At 37.3% G+C, this 18,004-nt stretch overlaps 2 protein-coding genes and 1 pseudogene across 3 annotated transcripts; 1 reads left to right on the forward strand and 2 right to left on the reverse strand.

Annotated features, from left to right (window-relative positions):
• Positions 1 to 1,284: 1,284 nt before the first annotated feature.
• Positions 1,285 to 2,972, forward strand: LOC125192141 (serine carboxypeptidase-like 50 pseudogene; annotated as a pseudogene).
• A 469-nt stretch (positions 2,973 to 3,441) lies between these two features.
• On the reverse strand, positions 3,442 to 4,638 carry LOC125191907 (F-box protein CPR1-like). The gene is made up of 2 exons (XM_048089338.2): positions 3,703 to 4,638; positions 3,442 to 3,599 (listed from the first exon to the last, which is right to left on the reverse strand). The coding sequence occupies exon 1, from the start codon at positions 4,636 to 4,638 to the stop codon at positions 3,706 to 3,708; it is 933 nt and encodes a 310-aa protein (XP_047945295.2). The 3' UTR covers positions 3,442 to 3,599; positions 3,703 to 3,705.
• Positions 4,639 to 5,670: 1,032 nt separating this feature from the next.
• LOC125193370 (WD40/YVTN repeat and Bromo-WDR9-I-like domain-containing protein) lies at positions 5,671 to 16,710 on the reverse strand. Of its 2 annotated transcripts, none has more exons than XM_048091143.2 (25): positions 16,426 to 16,710; positions 16,146 to 16,211; positions 14,751 to 15,102; positions 14,503 to 14,657; positions 13,978 to 14,217; positions 13,675 to 13,784; positions 13,495 to 13,572; positions 13,305 to 13,411; positions 12,501 to 12,595; positions 12,305 to 12,420; positions 12,099 to 12,202; positions 11,943 to 12,020; positions 11,763 to 11,841; positions 11,492 to 11,660; positions 10,987 to 11,057; positions 10,703 to 10,783; positions 10,527 to 10,597; positions 10,019 to 10,115; positions 9,884 to 9,943; positions 9,572 to 9,626; positions 9,077 to 9,468; positions 7,064 to 8,908; positions 6,398 to 6,967; positions 6,248 to 6,306; positions 5,671 to 6,116 (listed from the first exon to the last, which is right to left on the reverse strand). In XM_048091143.2, exons 3-25 carry the CDS (start codon positions 15,095 to 15,097, stop codon positions 5,921 to 5,923), a joined length of 5,175 nt encoding a protein of 1,724 aa, XP_047947100.2. In that variant the 5' UTR covers positions 15,098 to 15,102; positions 16,146 to 16,211; positions 16,426 to 16,710; the 3' UTR covers positions 5,671 to 5,920. The 2 variants fall into 2 exon arrangements, with proteins under 2 accessions (XP_047947100.2, XP_047947098.2); XM_048091141.2 differs by having other exon boundaries at positions 9,071 to 9,468.
• Positions 16,711 to 18,004: the final 1,294 nt, after the last annotated feature.

An 18,004-nucleotide genomic window follows, 5' to 3' on the forward strand; every position in this document is an offset into this window, starting at 1 on the left:
TTCTAGAAAAATTAATGCATGGTCCAAAACCGTCGGCTCAACCTCATGCTGGTCAACTTCAAAATCATTACTCCTTCCGTTCCACTTTAGGAGTCCCGGTTGAGTTCGACACGAGTTTTAAGAAATGTAAAGGAAAGTTGGTGAAAAAAGATAGTGGAATGTGAGCCCTACTTCTTTATATTACTTTTATAATAAAATGTGAGTGAGAAAAGGTTAGTGGAATGTGGAGCCTAATACCATTTATGGAATATTTCAATTGGGACTTGGGACATCCAAAAATAGTAAACCGAGACTCCTAAAATGGGACGGAGGGAGTATTTTATTATTATCAATAAAATTAAAATATATTTAAACTCAAAACTAAGAAAATTTTCGAAAATTCCATTTTCTTTTTCATCAATCGTTCATAGAGAATTTATTCATTATTCATTATATCGGCAGTTCACGATTTTCTATATTTCTAAATAGTTTTTTAGCTTGTGGAGAAGCATATATATAGTCCTTTTTGGTTTATAACTTGAATATCTATTTAATTAAAGATTAAATATTTAGAAAAGAAAAAATTGAATATGAAATCAATAACATTTTTACTTGCTACATTTTCAATGAATTGTGATATAGTATGTCAATTAAAGCACGTGCATGTAAAATTCATTCCTTTTAGTGACTTCTTTTCTAGAAGAAGATATATACTGTATTAAGAATTATAAGATGCAGTTAATGAGGCCATAACATTACATAAGTTGGTCAGCCCACAATCTTTTCACTTAATTTAATTTAAGTCCAATTTATTGACTAATAAAACATGCATGATTGCATATCTTTTAATTTTGTCTTATCTATTTTTTTTATAATATACAAACACTCTAGTACGTCACCACTGCCGTCAATCTATGATTTTTTTGGTTTATTTCATTTTCCTTAGTTATGATTTTGAGATTGAGAACTATTGAAAAAACACTCCTACAGCCAAGTTGTTCATCGACATCATAAATTTTTCTTTTTTCATTTATTGCGCTAATGTTCGATACCGAAATCAAAGCAATGATTTTGTCATAGTACCACCACAGATTAAATGATAAGAAAATACATGTGAATTGCCACTATTTTCAAAGGTCAACCATCTTATGCATGTGATTTCACAAATCCATTTTTTTTATTAAAATCAATATCCTACAATAAAATAGTCAAACCAGATCATAACTCAAAACCAAGACAGATTTTCCAAGCCTACTAAACTCAATTGAACTCTCCCAAACACTAATGTATACCAAATCATTAACTATATGAAAATTAAAAAAAGTCAGAGACATGAACAAGTCAAATTAAATTTGCTCTTTAGACATACTCTATAAATTAAACCAAACAACACACTTCTACCTCACTACACTCTCATATCCATCATCCATGGCTTCTCCACCACCACTTCTCGTTCTCGTCCTCGTCCTCGTCTCCTCTGCCTCCGCAATAACCTACCCGAAAGAAGCCCTCCCCACCAAATCCGGCTACCTAACAGTTAACTCCACCTCCGGCTCCGCCATCTTCTACACATACTACGAATCTCAATCCCCTCCCAAAAACACACCAATTTCTCAAACCCCGATCTTGATCTGGCTCCAAGGTGGGCCCGGGTGCTCCTCGATGCTCGCAAACTACTTTGAATTGGGCCCATGGCTCGTAAACCAAGAAGTAAAGCTCGAGTCAAATCCAAATTCTTGGAACAAACAGTTTGGCCTACTTTTCCTCGATAACCCCATCGGCACGGGTTTCAGTATCGCTGCTACACCCGATGAAATACCCCGCGACCAAAATTCCGTCGTTAATCACCTTTACGTCGCTCTCACAAAATTCATATCCCTCGACGAGTCGTTCAAAACCCGGCCCATCTACATCACCGGCGAGAGCTACGCCGGCAAATATCTGCCGGCGCTGGGCTACTACATCTTGAAAAAAAACGCAATCTCGTCTTACGAAAAGAGGATCAACCTGGCCGGTGTAGCCATTGGAAACGGCCTAACCGACCCGGAAATCCAAGTCCAAGACCACGCGATCACAGCCTTCCATTTGGGCCTAATCAACGAAAAGCAAAAGGCCCAATTGGAAAAGCTGCAACTAAAAACCGTCTCTTTCATAAAGAGACGGAAATGGAGCGACGCCTCTGACGCAAGAGCAGAAGTGCTGGCGACGCTGACAAATATGTCTGGCCTCGCCACACTCTACGACGTCAGGAAACTGGCTCCCTATCCAAATAATGTGATAGTCAGTTTCCTGAACGACGCAGAGGTGAAGCGGGCCCTGCACGTTCGGGGCAACATCACTTTCGCCAAATGTAGCACCGCGGTGGCGGAGGCGATGCACGAGGACATAATGAAGAGCGTGAGGCCGATGGTGGAGTGGCTGGTGAAGAGGACGAGGGTGCTTCTGTATCAGGGGCAGACGGATTTGAGGGACGGGCCGACGTCGACGGCGGCGTGGGTGAGGGAGATGAGGTGGGAGGGGATTGGGGGGTATTTGGGGGCGGAGAGGGAGGTGTGGAGGGTGGGTGGGTTGCTGGCAGGGTATGTGCAGAGGTGGGAGAGGTTTAGCAATGTGGTGGTGTTGAATGCTGGCCATCTTGTGCCTACTGATCAGCCTTTGAATTCTCTAATTATGATGGAGGATTGGGTGTTGGAGAAGGGGTTGTTTGGTGGTGGTGGAAAGGATTGAGATGGGCGTGGTTGGGTTGAGTTGAGTGGATGGTCTAGTTGGTGGAGTGACGATCTCGATGGTATTGGAAAATTAATTATAGGTGTTGGTAGCTTGAATAAGAGAGATTTTATGGGATTTTTGTGATGTGAAATGGTGTTTTACTATCTTGAGATGGATTTGCAATTGTTGAATAGATTTGTAACTTTTAGTAGTGGCTTAGTGATTGTTATGATCATGATTCATGATTATGCTTTGGATGAATGAATATTTTGGTTTGTGTACCATTTTGATGTGGGGATCCAATAATATTTAAATATCCACAGCTTGGCATATATCTATAGGTATTAATTAATTTGAGTTATTTTAAAACAACTCAAATTTGCGAACACAAACAAAATACTGTCAGAAAATGTCGTTGAGATCTATTTAGAGGCCAGGTGTTACTCTGAGACTCTTATTCTTGTCCCATTCGCACATGAAATTGCTCAAAATCTTGTCTTTTAATTGGTACAAATTTGGATAACAATCTCCTCTCATTTACTTATTTTGACATGATATCATAACTCACTTCTTATTCTATGTTGATTTAGTAATGATTAGAATAATTTTCTCGTTTGAATACCCAATTTCTACATGCTTTAGCTAGATCCAAAAAGGACCAAGCTCAAAAGCATATAATAACCTTGCCCCAGTTTGACAAAAAAATCTTTTGTTTTTAAATTTTATTCACAATATATTCTCTGAGCGAGTAGATTGATTGATAAAGCTTTCTACATTAAAATTATCACAAAAACCATAAAATTCTAATAATCCTATAGAAAGAGTATTTAACACAGAGTTGGTAGGGGCTCGAGCCCCTCCCAACAACATATGTGCCCGCCAATGTCCACGAGACCTAAAACGAGCATCATCTGCAATAACGAATATGTAAGATGACAGTCAAAAATCAAAATTGTGCAATAAATCATAAGAGAACTAATATACACAAGAAATGAGCCAGATACAAATTCTTACACTTTAATTGATTGGCTTTGAATCCGGTAGTGCAAATCTACTCTCAACATAAGAACTGATACTCATACAACCCGGATAGTCATATATCTCAAGTTTCTTCAACTCTTTAGTAATCCAATCATAAACCACCAAATGACTTAAGTTATCACTCATTTTCCTTTCAAGAAAAAGCAATCTACCATTCCTCAACCCCAATGGCCTCTCCACATGAGAAAGGTTAGCAACACCATACACTCTTCCCCACTTCCCCTCTCTCCACACCCAAAGCTCGAACGCCTTAGTAGAGCCCGACCTCTCGTACCCAACGGCCCCCAACGACGAGTCATCAAACTTGACAAGGTGAAAGGCAGAGTCTGACCCCTCAATGTTTGGTGGCAAGGGGTAGGACGACAACGTCTCGCTAGCAAAATCAAATGACTCAACCACGACACCCGAGTCAAGGCACGCCATCCGGTAGTAACACCCGTTGACAAATGCTGAGCCCGACTTGGGGCAATTCATGGAATGAGGGCTCTGGATCTCCTTCCATGAATTGCTTCCTAGCGAGTATAACTCGACTTTCGTCGTGTCATCGAGGTAGTGGCCTTCCTCGTCCTCCCAATAGTGGAGCATGTAGGTTATGACTTTGTAGTCCTTGGATTTGGGGTCATACCCGAATCCACTGCCGTGGGAGATGGTCCGGGTTATCCCGGGAGGGCGGGGCACGTTGGAGGGGGGGAGGTGTTTAAGCTCTTGAGTTGTTAGGTTGCAAAGAACAATGTTGCCATTGAAATCATCGAAAGATAGCAAACCATCACAGCTATTGAGAGACATTGATTGAAATTTGTGCATGAAGGAAGGGTTGAAAGTTTCATGGTTTCCATACAAGATTTGGGGAGAAAGAACTGTTAGATGATGGTTGTTACCATTGAAACGTTTCACAACTAGCCTTTCCATTCTACAAAGGAATCAGAAATATGTCATTTTCTTCAACTTCATAGAAAATTTCGGAATACATGAATGTTTATGTATTAAGAAATCATTTACTATAAATCATGGAAAAAATAGAAATTTATTAACAACAGGAGTCCATTTAACACTTTTTTGCTGACATGAATGTCTACCTAATTTACACAGAAAAACATGGCTAGCTAATAAGGTTTCTCCTGCAATCTCCATTGGCATCAATGTTGGATTCAGGATAGATTTAATTATCTATTAATTTAATAAAAAAGTTAAATTTATTTAAAAAATCATATCAAAGCGCACAAATTTATGATTGGAAATTTTTATATTGTCATGCAAATCGAAGAAAAAAAACAATATCATGGATTGTTAAAAATTTACTGACCTTCAAATGCAGTCTCATACTGAAATCAAACCTCACGGAATGCTTTGATCCTCCTATCTTATATTTTCCCTCGTTTTGAGGTTGTTTTGATTGATTTTGTTTTTGATTCTCACAATTTGGTATTGTTGCATAATAGAAAGCGGTGAGAAGAGAAAAGGCTAAAAGAGAAGTAATGGTTTACAGAGTTAAATTTTACATTTATTTTAAATTTTCAATAAGAAGTTAAGAACAATACAACATTTTGCGTTGTCACATCCATATGAAGAGTTTATACATATGAAAACAACGCTTATAACCTAGAATCGTATACAAAAATTCATAATTCACGTATTAACTTTATGATAATTATTTGGGCCATTTTCCACATGAATACACAAATTTTCAATATTTTTTATTTTGTCCTTTAAACTTTATTTTTTGAATCCACATAATTGGACTTTCAATGTCTCTGATTTAATTAATGTCATAAAACGAACTTGAGAGAAATAGTAAATGACTTGTTACATTAATGTTGATGTGTCGTCATTTTAAATTTATAAATTAGACTGCTTGTATTATAAATTTTGATCCTCTCATTCTTTGATTCCTAGAATCAAATGCAGAAATGGAGAGAGAAAAAGAGAAAAAGAGAGAGGCCATTGAAGACAAAAGTATGATGTAAATTAGAGAAAATGTTTAACTGTGATCTTTAAATATTTGAGACTATACAGGAAAGAATGAATCGCCTGCTGTCAATTTCCAGCAGCAGTCAGTCTCTAAATTTTGGTATTCCTTCCCCTCCAATTCTATAAGATTCCTCAACTGCATACCCTATTACAGAGAGAGAGATTATATACAAGTTTATATGAGATGCTGACTACTTTCTCTACAAAACTGTGCTCCGTATGACTACAAAGCCGCTAGGATCTTATGGAACCAGTCCGACAGCCGTCTCAGCTTTGACGACAGCTCCACATTTTTCCCGCTATACGCCTCCGCATTCGACAGCATAACTTCAAAATCGTGCTTCAACGCATCCAAACTCCTATAGTAATTGTTCTCTAACCTCGACTCAATGACTTCAAGAGACAAGGGGACGGGGAACCTGCTGAGTGATGTCCAATTATAATACATCCAAAAAGAGAACGGGCGACCACACACGTACATGATAGTATATGGAACATAAAAGTGTAAATAGGAAGTGAAGAAAGATGAGATAAAGGGAGAAAGACATGCCTGTTAATAAATTTAGTCTTTTGAGAAGCTTGCTTCAGCTTGTTAATCCCATAATAATCCTGCAAAGCCACAAAGGGTGTTACAATGATTTGATCCGATCTTCTAATAAATAAATTCACTTCTTTCACATGGAAAGGGGGATCTCTCTACCTGAGATTTGTATCCGGACTTCTCCAGCTTGCTAAAAGCATTAATGAGCGTTTTTCTTATACGCTCGTCAATCTGAGGCTGCTCCATGTCAGTACAGGAATCGTGGAGTTCCCAGGGACTGTGGTTATGTACACCAGGCTCACTTCTGTACTTTACAGCATACTTTTCCCATGGACTGTCTGGGAATTCAGGAGATTTGGCCTTGATGCTTACAACTCGACCTTCCCACCAACTCCCATCTTCCTCACCCTCATTCTTCCACCATACTTGACATTTACTTCTAGAGGTCCAATTTCTTGCCATAGATGCATCATACCTACTTTTCTCAACCAGAAAATCCGGAAAACCAGAAATTTCTGGTAGAGTCAGATTAAATGATTGGCCATCTACATCTGAAGTAGGGTCTACAAATTTCAGGGTCATTCTGCAGCAGCTCTCCCCAGAACCAGGAAGCGTTGCATATTCGAGTTTCTCAACCTTACAAAATTCCACAGCTCGTATGTTCCGCCTAATAGTTTCCCAAGGGCCCGGATTCCTCACGTGCATGTGATGTATGTACTCTTGATGGCCCTGGAGGTAGAGTTCGGTAAGATGATTACAGAGCTATTAAGAACCAACAAATATAATTTCATAACAATGTGAGGAACAAAAGAAGTACGTATCTACCTGTCGCAAATACACAACGTCATCCCCTCGTTGAGGTATATACCGAGACCCTTCCTCATGAGCAGACAGCATTAACCAGGAGCTTCTTCCAGTCTGGTTTGATTTCCTTGGAGGACTATTGCCACGAGTATAATTGCTGCTTCTCTTGCCTCTTGTGGATCTTAATCTAGTGGAGTTTCTGGGTAATGATTTCCAGTCTCCCGAAGAGTTATCTTCACCTCTGCTTGGAGAAGCCTTGGCAACATCATTCGATGTATCTTCAGAATTATCATGGGGTTCCATAAATGTAAAGTTGCCAACTGATGAGGCTAGATCACGAGCAGTTGATCTCACCCGGATAGACCTGGCCTTACGAATACATTCTCGAGGAACCTCAATCTCATTAAGGTTTCCAGTATTCGACGTGCTTGGTCCCATACTACCAGAGTCCCCTTCTGGATTACTCCGACCTCTTGAAGGCTTTTGCCTTCTATAAACGGCTGTAAACATCCTTTTAGTTGAATCCAATTTTGGAGAGTCTTCCAACTCAGACTTGGATGAAGATCCATTTATAAGAAGACCATCTGATCCTAGTCCTCCACATTGATCTTTGTTTTCAGAGTAAGGTATGTCTCTTTGGTCATCGCCGGAAACTGGTAAATCCAAATTATTTTCTGCATCCTTGCTTTCACATGGCATGGCAGTATCTTCTGCAATTGCTTTTCTGGGATCATTATTAATATCCATTGAAAGACTACTAGGCTTATTATCAATATCTCTTGAAAGACTACTAGACTTAATTCGCAACTTTGTTGGGATTTGAACACCATTCTCCTTCAATTTGAGTCCATTCTCAGTCTCATTTATGCAGGCGACAGAAGGTACTGTTGAGCCATTGCAGACCTCATGACACTGACTTGAGGAAGCCCCGCCATCGTTCACCTCATGCAATGCCAAGCGTCCCTCGACATTTTCTGCTCTCGCTGGACTTCCAGGTGCACTAACCTCACAAGTTATCTCTTTCTTATCTTCTAAACTTCCTTCATGACCTTGGATCCCAATATTTGGGTGCTGTGAACTATTGTCCTCTGGAAAGGTTGAAAGGTCATTAGCAGTATTTTCTGTATGAATTTCGTGATGCCGAACTGGACCAGATCTCGAAAATAAACCTGATGCTGAAGATTCCCCAATCTTCAACCTCTTAGAGGTGCGAGATCTGGCCCCTACCCAAGTAATTGAGCCATCTTTGCATCCTCTAAGAAGATCCATATGGCTTCTCTTCCCGTTATGACCATCAACACCAACATCGTGACAGTCCTCTTCAGAATATTTATTTATGTTGACTTCCTGAAAATTTCTCGATGATGAGCTTGCTACAGCATATTGCCCATTCAACCCAACGTTTTGTTGGGAAGCAAATTTAGTTGAGTCGCGGTTTGGCAATTTCAGGATCAACTTCTTCCTGTTTCCAGGCAAATGAGATTCGGGATGAGTTTGCTCTGTGCTCACTGCATGGTCCAAGGATATTTCTTTCCCCTTGAGATTTTCATACCACTCAATTGGCAAGGATGCATCTGATTCTTCACTTTCAAAGCTTGAGTCCTGCAATGCTGATTCACTTTCAGATGAGTTGTGATCAGAGCCATTTATATCTCCATCTGCAGATGCCCCTGTTATTCGAGAGAACAGATGAAGTGCGTTTCTAGCAGCTGCTCTCTGAGGCCTCGACTTTGATGAGGACTTCTTACGTTTAGCTTTTTTTCCATTCCGTGATTTCCTAGTGCGGTTGTTCCTAATTGAACTATCATCACTCTGGTCCAAATTTCTCCTCTTGACACGCCTCCCGGAAGATGTCATAATCTCCACCTGAAAAGAATAACAAACAAAACAATTAAAAACCAAAATGTCCACCCAAGCTCACATTCAGCATTTGACCTTCACAGCAAATGTGTCACTTCACCCATCCTAAAGCAATAAGATTCGAAAAATAACTCAGAAGTCCTGGTCTGTATTTAGCAGAGAGATCACCTTTACCTTCTGCTTCTTTCTCTTGGATCTACGACGGTCATCTCGGAGCAAGTCCTCAACCTCGCTGTTCTCAGAGCTGCTTTCTAACTCATCAGAATCCAAATTTAAACTTGCTTGCTCCCATCCAGATGAGTCGTCCTCTGCCATATTATATTCTGAATCATTATCATCACTACGAATCTCAACTGGTGGTTCCCAATCCATTGCATCAACGAACTCAGGTAGTGGAACTATTAATGTCTCCAAGTCTGCAATGGGAAGCATTTGAAAATCTGGGTCCAGAGTGAAATCTGGCCCAACAGCAAATCTTAAAGATGATGGCCGCCACTCAATTCCAAGAGCACCAAGCCGTCGTTGTTGGTAAGTACTCTGATAAGGTTCCGGATATGGTATCATACCTTATGCAGCCAAATAGAAAGAAACACAGTGAAAAACACTACATCATAAAATTACGCATAAGTATATTATAACAAAAATGTACTATCAGAAAGGTCAGTTTACCAGAATCGCACAGGAGATCTTGCATATTCCTCCGATAAGGAGCAAGCTGTGTTTCCTGTATTAATAAAGCAAGCATCATTCAATTAGCAATATAACAGTCACATTTGATACATGTGTTTGCGATATGAGTAATGGCCACATTTAACATCCATTGACACAAAAAAAGGTTGCATGTTTTAAGGATTGCGAAAATGAGTAGAGGTTCCCTGGCAACTAAGGCGGAGTCAAGATTGAAGTGGAAAAGCAATAAAAAAATATATTGAAGATAATAAGATTCCAGAAGAATGCATAGTAGAAGTTGCAGACACCAACCTGGTCAAGAACATTTCCATGTGTGTCATGAATAAGAGGTCTATAATCCCCTAGAAAGAACTATTTATGAAGAATACAATCAGTAACAGAATCAGTTGAGGATACACAAAATAAAAATCCAAATATATAAAGTACCTGATCATATTTAGCATCTCTCTGTGATTCACCTTGACCAGTGCTCAAAATATATAATTGGCCAACATCATCAGACAGAATTATAGATGTCCCATCTCTGGATGACCAAAGAAAATCACATTCAAATCAACAATTAGTAACACAGAGATGGCTGCAGGTTGTTTCATGCATGTCACAAAACTTTACATTCGTTGAACAAAAGCACATAGCCAAAAAACATCTTCTCCAATTAATGAATTTCTAAATAGAAAATATTTGACAACTTAACCTTGTTCAAACACACTACAGACGTAGTAACTGGAATAAAACAAAAAGAAATAGACCAGAAACTTCTGAAGCCATCATAGCAGGCATTAAGGTATTGCAATGGGCATATGCATGTTACTTGCACAAAAATACTTAATTTCGCTCATCATCGCTGCTCTTTTTTAAGACGGATCAGAACTCATAAATCACACAAAATGAATAAAAAACAAGATTTAAGTTTCTTCTAGGAATATTAACTCACGATGAAAACTTTCCATCAACTAGCTTGAATGGGCCAATTTCATATGTGCGAATTGGTGTACCTTCCCATATCTGCATATATAAGGCAATAATAACATGAGCTGAGGTGTGAGTAGTTGGTAAAAGGACCTTTGTGAGAAAAGATTACAAGAACATATATATTTATGTCAAACTCACATCCCATAATATTGTTTTCCCATCATATCCTGCACTCATTGCTATTCGAGGATTGAATGGGTGCACATCCAGTACATAAGTCTAAAAGGAGGAACAAGATTCACATAAGTTAACCATAAAATGCCCAATAGTACAGTATAATGACAATAAAAGTCAATATAGAACGAAAAGGATGTAAACAGAACACAATACGATATGAGCAACTCAGAAGCCTGCTGCAGTTAAACTACAACACAATAAGTATAAATATTATTGTTGTGGGAAGAATTAACAGCATAGCTTACAGAATCAGTATGGCCAGTCAGTGAATGCACTAAGCTACCATCAACAGCATTCCATACACATATCCTGCAATCTGCATAAAAATGAAAATCCTGCATAAGTGACAATCGACCTTTGAGTATCTAGAGTGAAGCAGTACATCAACTCAGACTTCTTTAAGGATGAAATCTAATGCTTAAGAGCTAACTAAGACACCCCCAGAACAAATAAAATGAAGAAAGATGGAAAACATCCTCTCTTAGGAATCCAGTCTAACATATATTCAAGAACAATTAGCTTAAACAACTTGAACAGTGGCAGTGAGCAATGAGGATACATGAAGCCTTAAGCCAAGAACGAGTGAATATAATTATGTGAATTAATACATAGTTTCATGAATGTCCTGGAGCCATTTCATTAAGTTTATGATGAAATCTGTCAAACAAGAATTCATAACAAAAATTAATAGCACCAAAGACTTGTATTTTCTGATTCCACAATACAAAGTAAACCACATTACTAACATACCCATGATAGCTGCGAGAACAAAACGATTATCTAAACTCCATGCAATCATATTGACACCCCTAGGGGTAGGAAGAACTCTCTGACGTGGACCTCCTCGGGGCGCTTGAGGGGAAATTTGAGGTGGAGGAACTTTCAGGTGATATGCTCTAATCCACCTTCCAGCTTTTCCCTAAGAACGAGGTGCAATATGTCAAGTGGGTAAATAAATAACAATAACGAACTAAAGTTGAACAACACCAAGATGATACAGTTTAAATGGTCAGAAACTCACATGTGATCTCCGTGATCTTGGCATCCAAATGATTGCACTGCCATCACGAGAGCAGGTAACTATATTATCATGATTGAACCTGCAAATTAACCACAATATAAATTGAGCAAAAGGAAAATCCTTTAGATATAAGAGATCACTTTTCAATAAAAATGCAGTACAAAACTGGAAGACAATAACCATGTATTTTTAAATTTTGGTAATGCATCTTCCTTTGAGGTATCTGATGAGGAAAAACGAGCAGCCACTGCACAGCCACTGCATTTCAGAGGGAAAAATCACTAAATAAAACTTGATAAATAATCCACACAAGAAAAGTTATCAACTCAAACAAACCTGAATTGTACATAATTTACATCATTCTCATGACCAGATAAGACGTCTATCTCATGGTTGGGTTGCTCTGAATCATCAGTGCTGGGTTTACAGGCATTCCACACCTGAAAAGATCAGCCACCCGTAAGGCAACAGCAGATGTTTCAAGAATATTCATGTCAAGCATATTGAGCTCAATCATATTGGCCAAAGTGGTTTTCATATACCCTTGCAAGAGTGTCTGAGCTGCCGGTCACAAAAACAGTTCCGCTAGCATTAAATGCACAACAGAAAATCTGGTGGGTCTGTTGAGTGATGCTGGATGTAGGAACATTGTTTCTCCCTACAGCACTCAAATTATTCCACAAATGTAATACACGGAATCTTCTCATAAAAAATAAATTCATATAAACATCAACAAACCAGCTAAAGGCTCAGGAGGCTTTGGTGAATATGTACGTGGTGCGGTATTGGAATATCTAGCATCCCAAATTCGACAAGTTCCATCATCAGAGGACCTGTCACAGAAATATAATAATGATCAAGGTCAGTGTAATGTAAAAGGTGGGATGAAGCAATTTACTATAGAAGACTAATAAAAGGCAAAACAATATAAATAAAGAAGTGTAAAGCAAAATAAATTAACTACAAGAAAACAACCTAACAGCTCCAGAGTTCATTTGAATACCATCAATAGAAAAGCAATTAGTTTAGAACAAGAAAATGTTAATTCAATGGGGCAGAGTATATAAAAGAGGAATAGCACAATCACAAAGGAAAAGCACATGACCAAATACTTTAGAAGAAATCGATAACTATTGAATATAAGAATTCAGTTAAAGAAATAGTTTTCCATTTGTGTAGACTCAACTCAAGCCCATTTACAGCAGTTCCAATTTTTAACACAATATCTTATCCAGTTAGCATAATCACAATTCACAATCTATAACTCTCTGAGATTGGAACATTCCGAAAAAGTATTTGACTTTCATCTTCCACAAGAAATTGTAAATTTGTAATTAAACCTTTGTAGCAACTGACTATGCTGTTCATTAATTCTCATGATGGCAACAGCTTTCTGTAGATACATAATATGTCTGTTGATCAGCTTGAGATAAGGACACAGAGGTACTAACACTCTGACATGCAACAATTATGAATCACCAAAAACCTTATGACTAGAGTAGAAGGCAACCAATCAAGATCATTAACTAAATATGAACTTACGACAGAAGCTGATAGAATGCGCCTGGTCTAGGACTGAAGGCAATAGCGGTGACAGCTCCTGTATGACCTCGTAATACAGAGATCGGTAACCCATCGGGCAGGCGCCACTGAAATTATGCAAACGGTCAATGATACAGCCGGTATTGAGAAACAATAAAAGTAAAGAAAATAGCAAAAGTACAAATCTTACAACTCGAATTATGCAGTCGTTGGAAGCAGAAGCAATCAGAGTGTTGTTCACGTTCACAGCCAGGTCAGTTATGTCACCCTTGAAAGAAAGTTATAAATATCAATCCAATAAAAGCAAGAGGAAGAAGAAGAAGAGAGGGAGAGAGAGAGAGGGACAAAAAGGTAATTATTTAAGACTCACTTCATGCCCTCGACAGCTGGCCAAGCAATATGCAGTTTCCATTGACCAAATTTTAACAAGACGATCATCGGAACCAGTAATCACATATCTACCAGATCGATCAAAAATGGCTGCACGGGATAAAATCTTTGAGATTGGTATTCTATATCACTGCTAACAATTATATTGCATGCTTATGTATAATGAAACCTAAAAGGTTTATAAGTACAACAAAGAAATGAATTGATCTGATGAAAAATCAGATAGAAGTAAGAAAACTGCATAACAATAAAATGCAAAATGAAATCACTTAAGATGACTGACCACAATAAACAGCATTACGATGTCCTCTCACACTTTTAAGATTTTGCATCTTCTGAACCATAGTGGACGGTTTTGCAATAGCATAGCAAGCAGCACGTATAGATGGCGCACGATGATGCCTAGTAAAACCACCACCAATTTCCCTTAAACCTAATCCATGTACTTGACCTGTCAATTTGTGAGGCCAGCGCATGTAGCTTGGGGGATGCCTACTTTTGTTCTCCCTCCCATTGTGATCACCTTGAGAAAGGAAAAGCAAAATCAAATGACCTACTTGTAACAAGAAAATACAGGCTTGGACAATCCTTACTACATTTACTCCTAAGAACATACTGTAAAACACACAAGGAAAGAACTACTGTTCTCTAACAAAATTCAGCTGAATAGATGGAACATCATTAATCAGTACTGATTTTTTGAAACAAAACCTTGATGTTGAAGCAGCATGACCAAAGGAAAGAGAACTTGAAAACTAGCGCATCAAAGTTGTAAAAGATGCATACTCTACAAGCTATATATACGTACTGGCCAAAAGTGAAAAAGATCCAGTTCCTAGAAGCGTAGGAACACTAGCAGCATTCACTATATTTTCACCAATGACATCTTGTGTATGAGCAACTGCACCAAGGAGTAACTGTTTCAGAAGCTTTACCAGGTGATCTTTTTCAACATGAGGATGCCTACAAATTAGTTCAATCACACTTGTAAAATGACTCAAACCATAGTAACCCCACGCAGGGAAAAATATGAAATGCTTTAAGAGCAGTAATTACCTTTCCACCAACTTATTATAACTTAGGGGAAACGATATGCCATCATCATTTTCATTTCCACTGGGCAGACCACTACGTGAATACCATGAATGATATCTTCTAGGTAAAAGTTGGTGCTCCAACAGTTCATTCCAGAACTGCCCATAAGTCCTGTGGCATGGTCCAGCTGAGAGGAAATGCATGATAAGAAAATATACCTCTCTGAGGTCGATATCCACATCAGCTTCAGTGGGTCTTCTCTGCAAATCTGCCTCATTGGCTTTCCCAATCTCCTTATTAGAGAAACTCAAGGATTTAATATTGATAGGAGTTGCATTACCACTGGGGATATATTTCCTGAGAGCCATATGTCCTGAGAAGGTTATATGGTTATGCTCAGCGTTCTTAAAATAGCTAAAAGAGTCAGGAAAGTATCAACCATGCACCAAACAATATAATGAAAGAAATTACCAAAGGGTGATAATCATAGAAAGGTGAGATGAGGCATGGAAAAAAGATCAGGACCACTGTGTTCTTAACTACACAACATAGCGTACATAATTTAAAAGACAAAAATTTAATACTCAACAGTGATATAGGAGGAGTAAAGACCTCAAATCTATCACTCAATTAGTTGGAGAGGTACCAAAGCACAGAGGATCTGCACCAGACAGTTATTCCACCTCATTGTTATTAGGTACTAACAAGAAAAGAGAAAACGCCCTTGCTAGCACTGCCTCTAACAATTATGACTTAACTACTAAGATAGAGATTTCCTGATAGCTGTATTGATTCAGTCTATTTCCTCACCACTGACTTATTATCTTAGATTATTTCAAGTTCCAAGCTCTTATAACATCAGTGAAATGTGCATCCAGTAGTAGTTATTGCAAGCTCTTATAAATGCAACACTTGTAGTTAGAGAGTATTCTGTCAATCAGTTAAGTTTTTTTTTTTTTTTTTTTTTTGCTTTCTCACCTCTTTTTGGAGAAGGGATCAATATAAATCTATTGGGCCAAAAACTACTCATGTATGATAAGGTTATTGGCCACAATGTAATAGTACTACATCTCACATCTCTACAAGTACACAACCAATAGCTAGTAAGTAAACCAATCAAACCCAGGCCATATTACATCAATTAATCACTGACCCTGGACCATGCTTTTGCTAGAAGCTCTCAAACAATAGCATACATGGCCAATTCAGGTATATAAAGCAAAATAAAATTAACATGGGAGCATCCACAAGCATAAGAATGATAACAAACTAGTACTATACTACATACTTATGCCCAACAAAAACTTAAATTCCACACAATTACATGATCGAGATTGCTCAAAATAAATAAATCAAAAACATAAAACTGAAATTAACAAATAACCTGAATCTTAACAGGCCAAAACGTAATTATACCTGTCAAGTTCTTTAATCACTCTATAATTCCAAAACCCAGAGCAAACATCTCCCATGCGGATCACACTGTAGCATTGAGAAACAAAACCCTAAAATGTTTAGCTCTCCATGCTCCAGAATCACACAGAAAAACAAAACACGCAAACATAGCACAAAAAACATCACTCAATTTATAATCCATTCTGCTCATGCAAAAACGCCCCAGCCGAATTCTGGACACTAAGAACGTTAAATACTGAAGTTCCCCCCTTATCTAGGGTTCGTTTGATCAAATATTCACCTGTGACGCAGTGCCAAGGCAGATGGACCAATGGAGCTTGCAACTTGAAACAAAAATAAGAATGGGGATCGAATGCGGCACGAATTCAGGCAATAAAATACAATTTCGACATCGTATTTTACACCAGAATCAAAAGGAATTCAGGAAAAGAGGCGAAACATATAAAATTGAGGTCGGTTTATAAGATTAATTGTTAGATATTGGTGGGAGCTCTGAGTTTTTGCATAAACACTGTGTAGTTTGCTTTTGTGGGGAAGAGAGTTTGGAGAGAATTGTAGAGAGAGAGAGAGAGATAAAACGATGCGTTTGTGTATATATATATCTATACGCCCACTCTTCGAATCGAGAAACCTTGAGTGAGGCTCTGATATTTACAACTTAGTCCTCCAACTTTCGTATACTGTATTTAACACCCTAAACTTTTGACCTTAGCTAAAATTATTCCCTCTCTAATTAATTAATTACTCTTATTTTTCTAATTTAAATTCTAATTATTCACATAAATTAATCATCTGTTAATTTAGTAAGTTTTATCTTTAGTAAAATAAATCATATTTTCCGGTATAATATTCCATTCTTAAGCTTGTCAATTACATCTATACATATCAATTTCATCCTTCACTTATTAGGTTACATGACATTAATTATGCTTATCAATATCGATTATTCAATTCAATTGGAAAAATCATTTATTTATAAATAAATATTTTAATTAAAAAATTAACGGTCTTTATATAAAATATTATTATTATTCACGTGTATAAAAAGTTGAGGTGAAATAACAAATCATCGTTGATGTTTCACGTCAAAAGTTAGATGCCGAAGAAAATCTACAATGATAAAAAGTAAACTTTCGGTCGTTGAGATAATGAGATGTACTTTGCCGTTTTGACGATCATATTTTATTACGCTTGTTTCAATCAAGACGCTATCTTCATAAATTTGGGATAAAAAAAATTATTCTCTTTACACATTTAAATTTGTCAATTATTTCTTTTTCTCTAATTTATTACAATGACATCTAAAATTCAGTGATATATAAAAAATGATTATATTGACCCGAACGAATTGAGTACTCTCTACATCTGCATTTATGAGTCTCATTTCTTTTCAGCATGGATTTTAAGAAATATTAAGAAAAATAGATGAAAAAAGTTAGTGGTATATGAACATCACTTGTTATTAGTTTTAAATAAATTATGAACGAGACTCATGTTCGTGGACGAAAAGAGTAATCGATAAGATGACTAAATGTTATGCATACCCAATCATTAATTAAGTGATAACATTACTAACAATTTAACATCATTATTAACATTAAATAACTGATAAGTATTGTTTTACTATTACTATTATTATTACTATTATTATTATTATTATTATGCTAATAATTTTAACTATTTTATTTATATTTTCATAGACTAATAAAATAATACTAAAATACTATCAAAATACGTGAGAATCATTGAATTAAGAAAAAAAAATCTATGCAAAAATAGGATTTGGAAAATAAAGATCTTGAAAACTTATAAATTTTTATTTTTTCTCAAGATTCTTATTACTTTCCTTGTTAAATAGT

Source organism: Salvia hispanica, chromosome 4, assembly GCF_029641045.1.
Source record: "Salvia hispanica isolate PSC_SH4W2 chromosome 4, Shi_PSC_v1, whole genome shotgun sequence".
Classification (NCBI taxonomy): Eukaryota; Viridiplantae; Streptophyta; class Magnoliopsida; order Lamiales; family Lamiaceae; genus Salvia; species Salvia hispanica.